The 13,237-nt window shown below is 42.6% G+C and overlaps 1 protein-coding gene across 1 annotated transcript in view; it reads right to left on the bottom strand.

Annotated features, from left to right (window-relative positions):
- Window positions 1–660: 660 nt before the first annotated feature.
- The window catches only part of ADAT1 (adenosine deaminase, tRNA-specific 1), a 21,220-nt gene continuing 8,643 nt past the window's right edge, over window positions 661–13,237 (bottom strand). The window contains exons 7-10 of the mRNA XM_012641536.1: window positions 11,593–11,738; window positions 10,841–10,940; window positions 4,951–5,037; window positions 661–941 (exon numbers count right to left, since the gene is read on the bottom strand). Coding sequence (XP_012496990.1) covers window positions 809–941; window positions 4,951–5,037; window positions 10,841–10,940; window positions 11,593–11,738 — 466 coding nt within the window. The 3' untranslated portion in view covers window positions 661–808. The remainder of the gene's footprint in view (window positions 942–4,950; window positions 5,038–10,840; window positions 10,941–11,592; window positions 11,739–13,237) is intronic.

Consider the following 13,237-nt stretch of genomic DNA (forward strand, 5'->3'; position numbering starts at 1 on the left):
GTCAGAAAACTGACTCAAACAGGCTTAATCAGAACAATATTAATAGGAATTTGTCCCACATATTGAAGTCTAGGGTAGGCACTGGCTTTGGACATCCACACAGTGTCACTGGATCTTTGATTCTCTTCCCTGTTTCCTTCTTTGTTGCCTTCGTTCTCAGCTGGCTGTCTCTGTGTGATGGGAAAAGATGGCTTTCGGCAGTTCCAAGATTATGTGGCCCTCGCAGCTCTGGATCAAAAGAGAGAATCTTTCCGAAAAGCTCCGAAACAACTCCAGGATTGTCCAGGGCTGGCTCACAGGCTCGTTCCTGAGGCCAGGGAGTAAGATTAGCTTCAACCAAGTCTGATAGATAGAGCAGGATCACCAAAAATGGAAAAAGGATGGCTTCCCAAAGGAAGAAAGGGAATACAAAATATATGTTCACTATGCCAGGCGAAGCTGCAAAGCTTGCAGAGATTAAACATCACTCATCTCAATAAATATTTGCTGAATTAATGTAGGAACACATAAAATAGAGCTGCTGCAGAGTACTTCAAACTCAAATCTCACATTTTAGAGAAGCGCTAAAACACAACCGAATTCAGATACTAAGGTCATTAGTAAGATACCACTTTAGGAGAGAGCTACTTCAATCAAGTATAAATTGCTGTATGTTCCAGATCCCATATTACACAAAAGAGATGCAGTGCTCTGAGAGAAGGCTTTTTACACGCCCCCATTTAGCCTAAGACTTGTCCACAATGAAGGAAGAAGGCAGTTCAATATGAAGGGTCCTATTACCAGCAAACAATTCGAAAACGTTTCCTTCTCATTTAAACTGGTGATAATCTGGTGGGTTTCTGATCCAGGATGCAAATGCCTGCTTCCGAAGTGTGCTCCAGGCTTCCTGGTAAGCAGATGCAGCCTCCTTGTACTCCTGGTAGGTAACCAGCTTCTGCACCCTAATGCACACACCACCAACACACAGGTTCTCACTCAACAGCTCACCCCCAGGGCCAGCCAGACTACCTGAGCAAGCCACTGGACAAATTTACAAGGGACTTAGAAACAGAAGGATTTTAGCATGCTTTTGTGAAAGCTGATCATACAAACTGGGTCATTCTTGTTACAGCCAACTAAAACAGAGTTGAGAAGCTGGGGTAAAAAACACTCAGGGCACATAACATTGTTCCAAGAATGTAATTCTCTGCAAGCTTGGCTGCCAAAAGTGCCTGCTATAACCTGAAATCAGTTTTACCTAATAGCTACTGAAACAACCTGCTGTAACTCCAGTTATACTCACCGCTGTCACTTAGCAATCAGAACTTGCCAGCTCCCCAAAACTTTACTAATGCCAATTAGCTTACTAGAAGGATACATAACGTTTCTCTGTTTTAATAAAACCTCTAACCTTCTTTTTGTTCTTCAGACATACTGAAGACTGCCTTGGTCTATGTGTATGCCCCAAACTGAATTCTCGTATTCCAAATAAAATGTTAAATTTAGAAATGTGTCCCGGCCGGGTGCGGTGGCTCACGCCTGTAATCCTAGCACTCTGGGAGGCTGAGATGGGAGGATTGCTTGAGGTCAGGAGTTTGAGACCAGTCTCAGCAAGGGTGAGACCCCGTCTCTACTAAAAATAGAAAGAAATTAGCCAGACAACTAAAACTAGAAAAAATTAGCTAGGCATGGTGGTACACAGCTGTAGTCCCAGCTACTCGGGAAGCTGAGGCAGGAGGATAGCTTCGGCCCAGGTGTTTGAGGTTGCTGTGAGCTAGGCTGACACCACAGCACTCTAGCCCGGGCAGCAGAGCGAGACTCTGTCTTAAAAAAAAGTTTTCCAAGGGTCTGTAATGTCCACCAGAAGATGTAGCCATTAGAAACTTCTTGGCTGTATTTTTCCTAACCAACAAAGAACTTTCCATTGTTTCCACATGCTCCTGGCTAAATATCTCTGGTGAACATCCCTTTACAAATCCCTTTCATCTCTGACTGCTGAAGAATGGCTGACGTGCTGAGTAAGATTTGTGATACTCTCATCCAGTTAAGATTTTCTTCTGACAAAGACTCTTCTTTGACCAAACCTGAGGCCACTCTTTGATTAGGCCCCAACCTTGGGCTGTCTGTCGTTGGCCTGCTTAGTCCAGTTTTAGCAAGAATCCTGCTGAGTCAGTTTAGCAAAAAAGCCCAGACTCTTAGTGTCTGATCACCCTAAATATCTGATCAAATTTCTCACCCAGCCCCTTGATACCTTATCACCTTGGCCTTGATGTTTTCTCTTAGTAATTTTCCATCCACTCACCCCCACCCTGCTCCTTGGCTATAAATCTCCACTTGTACCTATATTTGGAGTTGAGCCCAGTCTCTTTCCCCTACTGCAAAACCCCACTATAGTAATCCCTCTTGAGAAGTCTTCTTTACCATCTTTAACAAGTGTCTAAATAATTTTTTCTTTAACACTTCTGAAGCCCACACATCTCAGCTGTAGAATAAATGTTTATCAAATAAAAATAGTAGCTACAAAGAATTGCACATGCAGGCATGCCCCTGTAGTCCCAGCTATTCAGGAAGCTCACCTGAGTCCAGGAATTTGAGTCCAGCCTGGACAATACAGAGAGACCCTGTCTCTTAAAAAAAAAAAGTAGCTACCAGTTATCAAAAACCCTACTACAAACCAGGCCCTGGGTAAAGTGCTTCATATTTCCCTTAACCTTCTTAGCTATCTCGTGACACAGTTAATGTGACTATTCCACTCTTAGAATTGAAGAAATTGAGACACGTGTCTTACTGATTCACTTTTATCCTGTTTCTACTATTTTGTTCTTTGCCAAGATCTGAGGAGACCAAGGTTATTTCTTAGCTCACCTCAGCAAAGGGAAAAGCTGTTTCTTATCACAAAACATCGATTTAAGTTCTTTGATCAATGTCCTACAGCTTTTTGTTAGTTAAGGAATGGGATCCATGCACATGACAATGTTAAACTTTACCTGAGCTCTGTGCTCCTGGGAAACTGCTATGGTTAAGAAATCTTCATCTTACCCTTTTGTGTTCTGGGAAACGGCTCAGTGCAAAGAACCACCACCCTTCCCTCTATGACTAAGACTCAGGGATGCTTCCCTTGTTCATCTGTGACAAGGCCAGACAGACACTCTGAATTCCCCTTCTTTGTCTCACAATCATTAGCTGAACCGTTTGTACCCACTGACCAATCTCTACAAACTACCTGCTAATGTGACCAAGCATTAGTTAAGCTTCTCTCCTTCCCCCAGATCCCAGGACTTTGATCTTCCCTCAGCCCGAGCCAGCATCAGGATGTGTAGCAACCTCTTCTTATCAGCCCCGCCTGAGAATCTGCTGGCCACAGAGAAAGACGTTTCCTGCTCAACTGTCCCATCGTGCCACCTGCTCATCCAAGTCCCCCATCCCTGGTTCTTTTCAGCCTGTTTCCCCCTCCCTGTAAAAGAGCATTCCCTTCTGCCTGCCCTTTGAGGGGCTCACAGACTGTGGATGGAGTGTCCTCCCTGTTGCAATAGTCCTCCTCTCCCTATTGGAATAGTCCCCTTTTTCTTATTGCAACAATCCTTTTGGATAAAGTCTCTCCTTACCTAAATCCAGATTTGTTTTTATTAGATACACAGAATATATAGAAACCCACCCGGTTCCAGTTTGATTCATTTTTTCCAGATAAGAAACAAGCAAACTGACCACAGATGACTGGAGGGCATCAATACTGACTTCAGTATGCATCATGGTGATTAACAAGTGGCCAGCTGCTTCATACAGAAGTTTCTTAGCTTCCCCACTGTTGTATATTGAAGAATTTGCCTGATTTTTTTTACCAGTTCCTGGCAGGGAGCCTCTAAACCCTTGGAGTTTCCTAAGTGATAGAAGTGTCTTTGTTATTCACGGTGGACCCCTCTGACCACACCTGAGTTTATCATGCTGACTCAAAGTGGGCCCCTGAGACAGTTTCAGGATGATGCTGGCCATGTGATTAGAGGGTTGGGGCTTTGAGCCACCTGATATCAGTCTGACCTCTTGGAAGAAAATGGGGTTGGAGATTGAGTTCAATCATATCACTTGGCCAATGATTCAATAAATCCTGCTATGTAATGAAACCCCAATAAAAACTTTGGACACTGATGTTTGAGTGAGATTTCTTATTGGTGATACACAGTGACGTGCCAGGAGGGTGATGCATCCTGGGGACATGGAAGCTCTGCCTTTGGGACCCTCCCATATCTCGTCCTATGTGTCTTTCTTTTTAACTAACTCTGATCTGTGTCCTTCATAATAAAACTTGAATTGCAACTGTTGTGCTTTCCCAAGTTCTGAAAGATGTTCTAGGGAATTATCGAACATGAAGGGGTAGTAGAAACCCCAATTTGTAGCCAGTTGGTCAGAAGTACAGGAGGCTTGGAGACCTCCTAAACTTGCAGCTGGTGTCTTAAGTGAGGGCAGTTTTGTGGGGACTGTGCCCACAACCTGTGAAATTTAACCTTACTCTAGGTAGTTAGTGTCAGAATTCATTGCACCCACCCACTTGTTCCTGGTAGTGGTTTTACAGTTCTCCACATTCCTATTTGTTTGGAGAGCAATTTAAATCACGGAGCTTCAAGTTCAAAAGAAAAAAGAGAGTAACATTCCTAACAGAATATATTGCTCTCCAGGCACTCCCATTTCCATAATGCTCTCCATTCAGGGGTAGAATCAAAGGAGGGCCCGGAATAGGCCAAGCCCCAAATCTACCCTTAGTCTTTCATAACTTTGTACCACCAAATGACCCATCCTCTGCATCTCAGATCACACACGTATCTACAAATAGGGCTGTGGGGATAGAAAAGCTCCTGGTCAATAAGTGTCCATTGGCTTGCTAAACCACCACTCCTGCCAAAGCTTCCTGCCATTTATAGGCCAGAATCAAAGCAGAAGTCTTCCTAAATACAAAAAAACATGGGTCAAGAGTATTACCTGAGGGAGTCTGGCCACTGGTCCTCTGCAATACTGCTCAGAAGCTTCTGGAATGATCTAAAGAGCTCCACTTTGCTGATTCGGGATCTGTTTGGGAAAAAAAAGGCAAAGATGATTTATTAAGTGTGTACGATGTACCAAGCCCCTATCAAAGAAACCAGGCTTCACTTGGTGTTTAGAGTTGAATGCACCAGAGCCCCCATTTTCACCTGTATTTGGCAAGGAGAACATCTAGACCTGGATGTCTGATCAGGCTGAGGTACCAAAATGAACCTCATCTTAAGAAATGTCAACACCAGTGGAATCATTAAAGTGACAAGCTCAAATGGGTACACTGAAGTCTAATTACTAAATCTTGCCCCAGGCTATCTGTAAGACACTGGTGGCTAACTCCTCTCAAGAGAGCTGGCCCCCATGGGTAATACTGTTCACAAGAAATGAAAAGCTTTGTTTCAGACTTGAGTGCTGTTCCCTTTGTAAACTGTAGTTATAAAGTCTACTTGGATGAGCCCGCTGAGGCAGAATCTCCAGACCCCGCTGTGGGTATCATGGGCCTTTGGAGGCCAAGCCTTTGCTCCCAAACAACCAACTTCTGGGTGGAGGCCATGCTTTGGAATACTTAAGGAAGTGAGGGTTGATCCTTTATGAGCCCGGCGAGGCCTTCTTGGTTTCTGTTCACCCAAGCCAAGGGTGGCCTTGATAGTATTGCATGGGCTGCCTTCCTTTCCCTCTTATACACAATTCGTGAGTTGCATCTAGAAATCAGGAAATGCTGTGTATGCCAACAATGTAGTCTCATCTTTACAGACATACCCTGCACTGTCCTAGCAAATCATATCTTCAGCTTGGACACAGTGGCCATAACTGGTATATGTGAGACAGGGAATTGTACAGTCTACTAAAAAGCTCCCTTACGTGGCTGGGACGTAGGCCACGTCAGGAATCACTGCTTAAACGGCGAACCTTGAGCCCTCACACACTGCTCTCCCTAAGCCTTAATTGTACTGGAGTGGCTGCTGGCACTCAGGAACATAAAGCTGCTTTTGCATGAAAACAAAGCAAAAACTAATGGAATGTTCATGAACAGATTAAAGAAGAAAAATAATATGAGAAAAATAGATGCAGAAAGAGCATTTGGGAGAATTCAACATCCTTTGAGTAATTTAAAACCTTTTAGCAAACTAGGACTGGGGAAGACAGTACTTAAATTCATAAAGGGTAGCTATAAAGAACCTACAGCAAATGTATGTCCTTAAAATCAGGAGTAAGACAAGGGCACTTGTCATCATTGCTTTCATTCAACATTATACAGAAGGTTCTGGTATGATAAAAAAAAAAGGAATAAGAATTGAAAAACAAAAACCAAGTGATTACTTGCAGATGACTGCAATACTGTCAGTTCTAGTCAGCACAGTAAGACAAGAACAAGAAATAAAAGGAATTGAGGATTGGAAAGGAAGAAACACAGCTGTCCCTTCAACACAGGATTTTAACTGCATGGCAGCACTTATACATGGATTTTCTTCCACGGCCGCCACCTGAGAGAGCAAGACCAACCCCTTTGCTTCCTCTTCCTCCTCAGCTTACTCAATGTGAAGATGACACGGATGAAGGCCTTTATGAGGATCTACTTCCATTTAATGAATAGCAAATATATTTTCTCCTATGATTTTCTTTTTTTTTTTTTTGTGACAGAGTCTCGTTCTGTTACCCAGGGGAGTGCCGTGGCGACAGCCTAGCTCACAGCAACCTCATACTCCTGGGCTCAAGTGTTCCTCCTGCCTCACCCTCCCGAGTAGCTGAGATTACAGGCATGCACCACCATGCCCGGCTAATTTTTCTATTTTTAGTAGAGACGGGGGTCTCACTCTTGCTCAGGCTGGTCTCAAACTTCTGAGCTCAAGTAATCCTCCTACCTCGGTCTCCCAGACAGAGTGCTAGGATTACAGGTGTGAGCCACCACAACCAGCCCCTTACAATTTTCTTAATAACATTTTTTTTCTCCAGCTTACTTTATTGTAAGGATACATATATGGCACAGATAACATATAAAATATATGTTAATCTAACTGCTTATCTTATCGGTAAGGCTCATGGCCAACAGTGGGCTACTGGAAGTTAAGTTTTTGGGAAGCCAAAAATTACATGCAAATTTTTCAGTGGACTTGTCTCAAGTCACCCAGATAACTGGAGACAGAGCTAGGGTTAGAACATGAGGCACTCCCAATCACACAGATAACACTGACATATAGGGACAAGCTGGACAACAGCACTTTAGGAATTTGGAGAAAAGATCATTTTAAACCAGAAGACAGTGGTAGTAAAGCTGGGCTTTTAAGGCAAAAGAGGGTATGGTCTCATAGCAAAGAAAAGCATTTCAGTTCTGAGCAACGCAGCACACAGAAGCCACTGTCAGCCAGGGCAGCGGAGGGTGGGGCCCGTATGAGGAGCTGCGAGGTAGCGACTGACAACAGAGACAGCTAAGCAGGCAACATGTGGTCTCCGTCCCTCATGACCTGCTCTGCTCACATATTGTGGTCTGTGGCTGAGAGTTGGTTTCCCGAGAAGTGCAAAAGATGAACTGAAACCAAGAAGGCTGTTGGGGAAAAACTGGTCCAAAAATCTGTGCCCCCAACAATTTTGTAAATATTACTCAATTCGACAGCCTAGGCTGCCACGAGATAGGCAGGGTCTGCTGTCTAGGCCATTTGAATCCTGGCAGTTATTGGCTGTGAAGAAGAAAATCTTTTTTAAAAAGATTCTAAAATAGAGGTAAGTTGAGTTTTGTTATTGTTTGTTTTGAGGCATGCAAATACACATGTCAAAAAAAGAGAAACAAAACCATCTGTAAACTTTCATTACAAATACAGCTTTTTATAAGGGCATGATAAAGAAATGGAAAGGCAACTTAGAGTAAAAGCCTATCAGCTATGGGAGTGCTACAACAGTCACAGTGGAGGCAGCTCAATCCAGACTGAGATGGAAACAAACGCCTTTGGTGGAGAGGCCACTCCCCTGAAGCCCCTCCTACCCCTGGGCTATTCTAGATGACCTCTAGCTGACAGGGAGGGAAAAGCAGGGTGAGGAGATTGGCCAAGCATATAGAAAGAGACACACCCATAAGGCAGATGCATGAACCTCCTGGGATAAAACCTGAGTCTCTCATGTCCAGCAGCTCACAAGCCCTGCACTTCAGTAAAAGCCAATCTGAAGATGCAAAGTCCTGTTTCCAGGTGCCCTTTTTGCCAGTCCAATCACTGTGGAGTTTCATAAATGATTCTTGAGTTCCAACCCTGACCTACTAAACCAGAAATCCCTAGTGGTGAAACCCAAGAAAGTATTCTTTTAAAAATCTCCCCAGGGGAAACAATAGTCTTTCCAAAAAATGGTGCTGGGACAACTTTATATCCTGTCCACATGCAAAAGAATGAAGTTGGACTCCTTACTCATACTGCATAGAAAAATTCACTCAAAATGGATCAAAGTCTTAAACACAAGAGCTAAAAGTATAAAACTATTAGAAGAAAATATAGACTAAATCTTTGTGACCTTGGATTGGGCAATGGTTTCTTAGATCCAACACTGAAAGCGCAACCAACCAAAGGAAAACAAAAATACAAAAATATGACTTCATCAAAATGTAAAACTTTTGTGCTTTAAAGCTGTGGTCCCCAAGCCCCCCGGACTGCAGACCAGTACCAGTCTAGGGCTGGTTAGGAACCTAGGAACCAGGCCGCACTGCAGGAGGGGAGTGGCTGCTCTAGTGAGTGAAGTTTCATCTGTATTTACAACCACTCTCCATCATTTGAATCACCACCTGAACTCTGCCTCCTGTCAGATCAGCAGGGGCATTAGATTCTCATAGGAGTGTGAACCCTACTGTAAACTGTACATGTTCCGAACTCCTTATGAGAATCTAATGCCTGATGATCTGAGGTGGAGCTGAGGTGGTGATGCTAGCGCTGGGGAGCAGCTGCAAATACAGATTATTACTAGCACAGAGGTTTGACTACATAATAAATCAACTGCTTGCATTGTCATATCAAAACCCTATCAGTGAGTGGCAACTGACAATGTAATAATAATAGAAATGAAGTGAACAATAAATGTAGTACACTTTGAATCATCCCAAAACCATCCCTCTCCTAGCCCAGTCCATGGAAAAACTGTCTTCCATGAAACTGGTCCCTGGTGCCAAAAAGGTTGGGGACCACTGCTTTAAAGGACATTATCAAAAAGTGAAAAGACAATCCATAGAACTGGAGAAAATATCTGCAAATCATATCTGATAAGGGACTAGTATCCAGAATATATAAAGGAATCTTGCAACTCAACAATAAAAAGACAAGTATACCAATTAACAAAATGGGCAAGGGACTTGAATACATATTTCTTCAAAGTAGACAGATAAATGGTTAATAAGTACATAAAAAGATGCTCAACATCATTAGGGAAATACAAATCAAAAATCACAATGAGAGGCCGGGCGCGGTGGCTCACGCCTGTAATCCTAGCACTCTGGGAGGCCGAGGCGGGTGGATTGTTTGAGCTCAGGAGTTCGAGACCAGCCTGAGCAAGAGTGAGACCCCGTCTCTACTATAAATAGAAAGAAATTAGCCAAACAACTAAAAATAGAAAAAATTAGCTGGGCACAGTGGCATGTGCCTGTAGTCCCAGCTACCCGGGAGGCTGAGGCAGTAGGATCGCTTGAGCCCAGGAGTTTGAGGTTGCTGTGAGCTGATGCCACGGCACTCTAGCCGGGGCAACAGAGTGAGACTCTGTCTCGAAAAAAAGAAAAATCACAATGAGATACCACTTCACACCCACTAGAATGGCTACAGTAAAAAAAGGTGTTTAAAGGATACAGGGTAATTGGAACTCTCATATATTGTTTTTTTGGAATGTAAAATGGCATAACTGCTAAGGAAAACAGTTTAGTGGTTCCTCAAAAAGTTAAACATATGGTTACCATATGACCTAAAAATTCCACTCCTGGGTATTACCAAGAAAATGGAAAACATATGTCTACTCAAAAACTTGTACATGAATGTTCATAGTAGCACTATTCATAATAGCCAAAAAGTGAAAGCAATCCAAATATCCATCCACAAATGATATAATTTGGATGTTTGTCCCCTTCAAACCTCATGCTGAAATCTGATCCCCAATGTTGGAGGTGGGAGGTATTTGGATCTTGGGGGTGGATTCCTCATGAATGGCTTGGTGCTCTCCCTGAGGTAATGAGTGAGTTTTCACTCTATTAGTTTATGAAAAAGCTGGTTGTTCAAAAGAGCCTGAGCACCTCCTCCTCTGTCTCTTGCTCCCTTCTCTTGTCATGTGACACGCCTTGCTCTGCCTTCACCTTCTGCCATGAGTAAAAGCTTCCCAAAGCCCTCATCAGAAGCAGGTGCTGGTGCCATGTTCTTGTACAGCCCACAGAACCATGAACCAAATAAACCTCTTTTCTTTATAAATTACCCAGTCTCAGGTACTCCTTTATAGTAACACGAAATGGATTAAGACAACAAATGAATAGTTTAACAAAATGTGGTATATCCACACAATGGAGTATTATTCAAGCCATGAAAGTAGTACCACATGCTACATCATGGATGTACCTCCAACATAGTATGCTAAGTGAAAGAAGCTAGATACGAAAGGTCACATACTATATGATTCCAATTATATGAACTGTCCAGAAAAGATAAATCCATAGAATAAAGTAAATTAAGTAAATTAGGTTTCCAGGAGCTGAAGAGAGAGGGAGGAGTAGGTAGTGACTGCTAATGAATATTGGTTTTCTTTTTGGGGTGATAAAAATGTTCTGGAATTAGACAGTGGTAAGGTGTCAGTTCACAGCCACCATTTCCTCCTGCCCAATATGCTGTACCTTGCCTGAAGGCTTCCAATTCCTTTCTTTGTTGTTCCCTGTGGAAAGCCATTGGCGGTAACATCCAATGGCTGCTCAGGAACTGCACTCCAGCTGATGGCTATGAAAAGAAGATATTCTAGGGTTAAAACTGTTCAGTTTCCTGTGAATACCAGATGTATTTTACTTTATATTTTTGTTTCAGGGGCGGAGTCTTACTATATTGTCCAGGCTAGATTCAAACTCCTGGGCTCAAGTGATCTTCTGCCTCAACCTCCTGAATAGCTGGGATTACAGGCACGTACCACCATGCCCAGGTCAGAAGTATTTTAATAAAAATATTTCTCTGACTCTACAGACCCATAAGAGCTGGAAATGATGTCAGAGACAACGACTGCCACTTGGATACTTGGCCTCCAGGGCACAGGGTACAACAGTATAAAGTGGTTCATAATTCATTATCATTATAATAGTTAACAATTATTGAGCATTTATTATATGATGGACACAGAATTTCTCACTTAATCTTCATAATAACCCTGGTAAGTGATATTCTTCTAATCTAAAGATAGAGAAACTAAGGCCAAGAGAGGATAAGTAACTTGCCAAGGGTCACACAGAACATAAACCCGACCCAGTATGGGTGTCTCCAACGCCCACATTATTGACCACTTGGTGGTAAACTGCCTTCCTGGGCTTGGAGGATGCAGACTCTCCCAGGCCACTCTCAGGGGAGAAGTTACTCCCGGGCAAGTCTAGCCTGGATCTCTTACCTGCCCCGCAGGGAACAAGTCGGCCCGAGCTGTCAGCCCTTTCTGCCTGCACTGCACAGCGGCTGTGTTCAAATAGTAAATCAGACTGCTGTATTTTCAGTTCTTGAACGCCAAAGCCTTTGGGTAAAGCCGATACATTCTGACACCTAAATGTGAGGGAAAATGCCTTCAGTTGAGGCACATGCCTAGAGAAAAACAGTATTTAGGATTGTGGACCTCATCGTCCCTGAGCCTTAGTGGGATTCCAAAGCCTTAGGAAGTGTGTGGATTTGTTTTTTTGTTTGTTTATTGGGGGAGGGGACAGCATCTAGATTGTAAGAACCTTATGGCTGGAGGAAGATCCCTCCCCATCACTCCGAAGGAATAACTAAGAATCAAGTCAACACGCTTCTGTAACATCAGTAACACCAAACTCCATTCCTCACACAGATTTTGAGAAACATGAAAACTTTAAACAGAAACATTAACTCGTTGGCACCTGCTTCCTAAGGAATCCTTCAAATACATTGAAAATTATCCTATAACATAAAAACTTCATTTCTTTCTCTTTTATCTTTTAAAAATGTATGTTTATGGGGATATAGTTCACATACCATAAAATTCACCCATTGAAAGTGTATAATTCAATGGTTTTTTAGTTTATTCACAGAATTGCACAACCATCACCACAATGTAATTTCAGAACATTTTCATTACCCCAAAAGAAACCTCGCACCCATTAGCAGTCAGTCTCTATCCCCTTCTCCAGCCAACGGTAACCACTAAGCTACTATCTGTCTGTATGGATTTGCCTATTCTGGATATTCCACATAAATGAAATCATACAATATGAGGCTTCTTTCACTTACCAGGATGTTTTCAAGGTTCGTTCATGTTGTAGCATGTGTCAGTGCTCCAGTCTTTCCCATGGCTGACTCATAGTCCATTGTACAGACAAACCACATTGCGTTCATCTGTTCATCCACTGATGGACATTTGTCTCATTTTTTGGATATCATGAATAATGCTGCTATGTGTACAACATTTGTGTACAAGTTTCTGTGTGTCATTTCTCTTGGATATGTACCTAGGAGTGGACTTGCTGGGTCACACCTTGGGGCTGCACATTTGACACGGGCCCACGATGCTCCCCCTGGCCATGGCTTTGCCCTGCTCTCGTTCACAGCATTAATCAGGTCTGGCTGCCTCTTTTAGGGAGACCACACTTGAGTGATCATCCTTTGTCTTTTTAAAACTTAAAACTAACATTGAGGGACTTAAAAAATTATAATAGCAACATTATGTACACTGTAGAAAAATTAGAAAATATAGTAATAACAAAGAAGATAAAACTACCCACAATATAACTCAGAGGTGACTATTCTTAATACCTTGGTGTATATCCTCCTATAATTTCTATGTGTATATGTATTTTAAGACCAAAGTGAGCTCATTTTATCTTCTAAACTGCTCTTAAGTGTTATGAACATGTTTTCACATTAAATATTCATCAATATTATTTAAAAAACACTTATAATTTCCTATTGCTGGGCATTTCAAGTGTTTCCTTTTTCTTTTCTTTTTCTTTTTTTTTGAGACAGAGTTTGGCTTTGTTGCCCTGGCTAGAGTGCCGTGGCGTCAGCCTAGCTCACAGCAACCTCAAACT

This window comes from Propithecus coquereli, unplaced genomic scaffold, assembly GCF_000956105.1.
Source record: "Propithecus coquereli isolate 6110/MARCELLA unplaced genomic scaffold, Pcoq_1.0 Scaffold165, whole genome shotgun sequence".
Classification (NCBI taxonomy): domain Eukaryota; kingdom Metazoa; phylum Chordata; class Mammalia; order Primates; family Indriidae; genus Propithecus; species Propithecus coquereli.